General features: G+C 53.1%; 1 protein-coding gene across 1 annotated transcript in view; it reads right to left on the bottom strand.

Annotated features, from left to right (window-relative positions):
• Positions 1 to 1,049: 1,049 nt before the first annotated feature.
• Positions 1,050 to 3,658, bottom strand: part of SLC35B2 (solute carrier family 35 (adenosine 3'-phospho 5'-phosphosulfate transporter), member B2) — a gene marked incomplete at its 5' end in the record, with an annotated part of 3,718 nt that continues 1,109 nt past the window's right edge. Inside the window, one exon of the mRNA XM_009083700.1 lies at positions 1,050 to 2,494. Within this exon, the coding sequence (XP_009081948.1) occupies positions 1,556 to 2,494 (939 nt within the window). The remainder of the gene's footprint in view (positions 2,495 to 3,658) is intronic.

Below are 3,658 nucleotides of genomic sequence, written 5' to 3'. Positions count from 1 at the left end.
GCACCCATCTCTCTGTAGCTACACCCACTGGGGCTGCCCAAGTGTTGCACCATGCAGGGACAGTAGGAACCAAAACAGACTCAGGCTAACACCTGCCTAGCAGCATTCCAAACCTGGCTACGTGCCCAGTTGTGTATGCAAGGATCTCCTGTCACACCTTGCAGCTTTGGGTCCAACCTTGGTTAACACCTGCCTTGGCAAAGGCAAAGAGAGGCACCTGTGTTTGGAAAGTTAGCTTTTCTGTCCAGAGAGACTGGGGACACAGGAAGGGTTGGAAGTCTGCCCCCTCTATCCAGTTCCATGCAATAACACCCAAACCAAAAGCATTTACCCCCACAGCACCATATGCAGCATATTTTTAATTTAATAAAATAAAAAGGAAAAAAAAGTTGCCTTGCAAAAGTACCAAAACCTGCTGGTTTGTCAGTCAGGTTGTGTTGAGAAGAAAAGGATTGACCAGTAAAACCCAGGCTCCTGGGGAAGAACAGCTTTCACTGCTCCATCCCCTGCTGCCTGGAGAGCAGGTGCCCACTCATTCCATCCCCTGCTGCCTGTGGAGCGGGAACAAGGCACCGCAAGCGGGCTCTGCCCCATGTCTCAGCTGTCCAGGCACAGCAGGACTCTGGCCAGGCCCTGGGAAAACCAGGGCCAATGCCTCCAGTTGGCAGAAAAAGAGGGGCTGTTTGTGCTTCTCTGAATGGCAACTGCAAAGCCCAGAAATGGTGGCACTGAAGCACCTCGAGGCGGTGCTGGGGCTTCTGGGCAGCGCAGCCTTTGGCCTGTACCAGCAGCGGATGTAACCAAAAAGCAATCTAGAACTTGGCAAGCCTTGGGAACCGTACCAGCCAGCCTCAGGCTCTGCATAGGAACCAACCTGGGCTGAGGGGAGCAAAGTGTTTTAGAGCAGGGCAAGGAACTGATGAAACCAAACTGGGAGGTACTGACTTTCACTGCAGAGTGCCCTCCCAGAGCAGATCCCAGGCCTGGGGTAGGACAGGCTAGGTACTTCCCTTAGCTATGCCTGTACTACCTGCAGCCCCTCCTGGGATGGAGCCTGAGAGCTCCCCACCCTTGGAATGGGCTCAGCTTGGGACTTGCCTGACCTGGAGGTGTTTCAAAAAGAAACCTAGTGTTTTGCTTGCCCTTTGCTCCTGCCAAGTTCTGTAGTACTAACAGAAATGGAGGAGTGCTAGAGGCAAGACAGTGCCAGGGAAAAGAGTTCCCTTGTTCATCAGTGACTTTGGGGAGAAGCCACAAGACAGAGGTGGGGCAGGAGTACCAGCAGCCCCATGCTGGTGTGTCCCCAGGCCTGTGCCTTGGCTGGAAGTCTTTGACCTATTAAGGCAAATGGAAAGGTTTGGAGCTGTGGCAGCCCAGAGCATTTCCTGGGCTTGTTCCAGCCCCTTCGCCAGGAAAAGCAGGTGGAAAACTGAGTCACTGGTCCTGCCCATCCACACCCCACCCTGCTCCTCAGTGGGTTCTGAGAAATCAAGCAAGTACTCTTGAGCAGAGGCAGGACAGCAGTCATGGCTTAAATGCCATGGCCCCAGCTTCCTTAGACCTTTTGCACAGGGGTCTCGCCTGGTGGGATCTTCTTGCTGCGCTTCTTCATGCGGCTGCGGGCGTAGACACGGAGAAAGAGGGCCATGAAGACAACAGCTATGCCCAGCCCTCCCACGACAGTGACAGTGTGCCCGTAGATGAGGCAGGAGAGGAGGATGGCAAAGGCCTGTCGGAGTGTCATGATGATGGTGAAGACAGCTGCCCCGAACTGGTTGATGGTGTAGAAGATGAAGAGCTGGCCGCAGGCAGAGCACACGGAGAGCAGCACGGCGTGGGCAGTGAACTCCGAGTGGCGGGCCATGAAGCGTACCGACTCCAGCAAGGCACCCTGCTCCAAGAGCGAGCCCACCGTGAAGAGGCAGGAGAAGACGTTGACACCGAACATCATCTGCACGGGAGACATCTTGTAGGTGAAGAGAGCGTCCTGCCAGTTGGAGGTGAAGCTGTCGAAGATTATGTAACCAGCCAGGAGGATTACGCCCGAGAAAGTGGTGACGGTGGACACGTGCCTGTTGGGAGCACTGGAGAGCAGGAACATACTGACCCCCACAGAGATGAGGGCAGCAGTCAGGTATTCCCAGTACTCGTAACTCTTGCGTGACACCAGTTTGCCCATCATCATCACTGGGATCACTTTGGAGGCCTTGGCCAGCACTTGGGTGGGGAAGCTGATGTATTTAAGTGCCTCATATTGGCACCAGCTGCTGAGGATATTGGAGAGGGAGGCAAAGGAGTATTTGTACATAGGAGCCCCGTGGCGTGGCTGCTTGGTCAGGGCACAGTACAGACCAGCCACTGTGAAGGCCAGGATGCGGTTCATGAACACCAGGAACTGGGAGTCCTTGAACTTCTCACCAAGGTCTGTTTCGGTGGCACCATAAGTTCTTGTCATCACACGCTCCTGGAGGACACCCCATGTGAGGTAGGAGGCCTGCAAAGCAGGAGGAGCACAGGGAGAGAGTCAAGACACACAACAGCTGCTGCCAGCAGCCATGGGAAGAGCAGACCCCAGGAGATCCTTGCTTGCCCCAGCATTGCCTCATCCTCTGCAGGGCAATGCTTCCCTGAGACACTGGGAGATGGGACCAAACCCACTCCACCCATCTGAGGGAACCCACTGTCCCATGTGGTTACAACCCGGAACATCCTGTTCCAAACAAAACCTGCTCAGTTTATAGGGGGGAAAAGCCCACAATGCAAACATCCTGGCCTAACAACGAGCAGTTATGCTTTAAGCTTGTGGAACCAGACCAACAGAATCAGGGAATGCTACTGATACACAGCTGCAGTTTTGGTGCCAGCTCCCTGCGGCAGGTCCTGGCAGCTTTCCCAGTGGCCTCTGCATTGGTTTTCACTTCCAGCTCCCTAGGCCTGGTTCTTTCATCCAAATCAATTCTAGTTTCAAACTCAGCAGATGAAACTCTGCCACAGATAATCACTGTTCTGGCTACTCTGCTACTTCTGGTGCAACAGTGTCAAGCCCCTCACATCACCACACATCTCCCCAGAAACTAAGGCACAGAGAGCTGGAAGGACTTCTTGGTGACCCACAGGAAGTCTGAATGGGCTGGGAGAGTAGACCAGAGAGTGTGTTTTCTGCTGGCTGCGGGACATGGAGGGTTTTTCTATCTCAATGCCCACATTACTATATTTAGTCCTCACAGGCCCAAAAAGCTGCCCTTCCTAATGACACCCAGGCTGCAGCTGAGACTTGGGAAAACTAAGATTTAAAATTCCTGTTTATCTGTAGCTGAATTCAGTATTTTCTCTCCAGTATTCACATTCAATCTCTCAAGGCAGGATGCATCAGCCCCAGACAGTGACCCAGAGGAAAGCCTGGGAGATAAGAGAGCTCAAACTATCTGCTGATGTGACATCAGGGCCTAATGACACCCAGGCTGCAGCTGAGACTTGGGAAAACTAAGATTTAAAATTCCTGTTTATCTGTAGCTGAATTCAGTATTTTCTCTCCAGTATTCACATTCAATCTCTCAAGGCAGGATGCATCAGCCCCAGACAGTGACCCAGAGGAAAGCCTGGGAGATAAGAGAGCTCAAACTATCTGCTGATGTGACATCAGGGCCAAAAGCAGCCC

The sequence above is a fragment of the Acanthisitta chloris genome, unplaced genomic scaffold (genome assembly GCF_000695815.1).
Source record: "Acanthisitta chloris isolate BGI_N310 unplaced genomic scaffold, ASM69581v1 scaffold31821, whole genome shotgun sequence".
Lineage (NCBI taxonomy): Eukaryota > Metazoa > Chordata > Aves > Passeriformes > Acanthisittidae > Acanthisitta > Acanthisitta chloris.
This window is presented reverse-complemented; position numbering and strand designations above follow the sequence as displayed.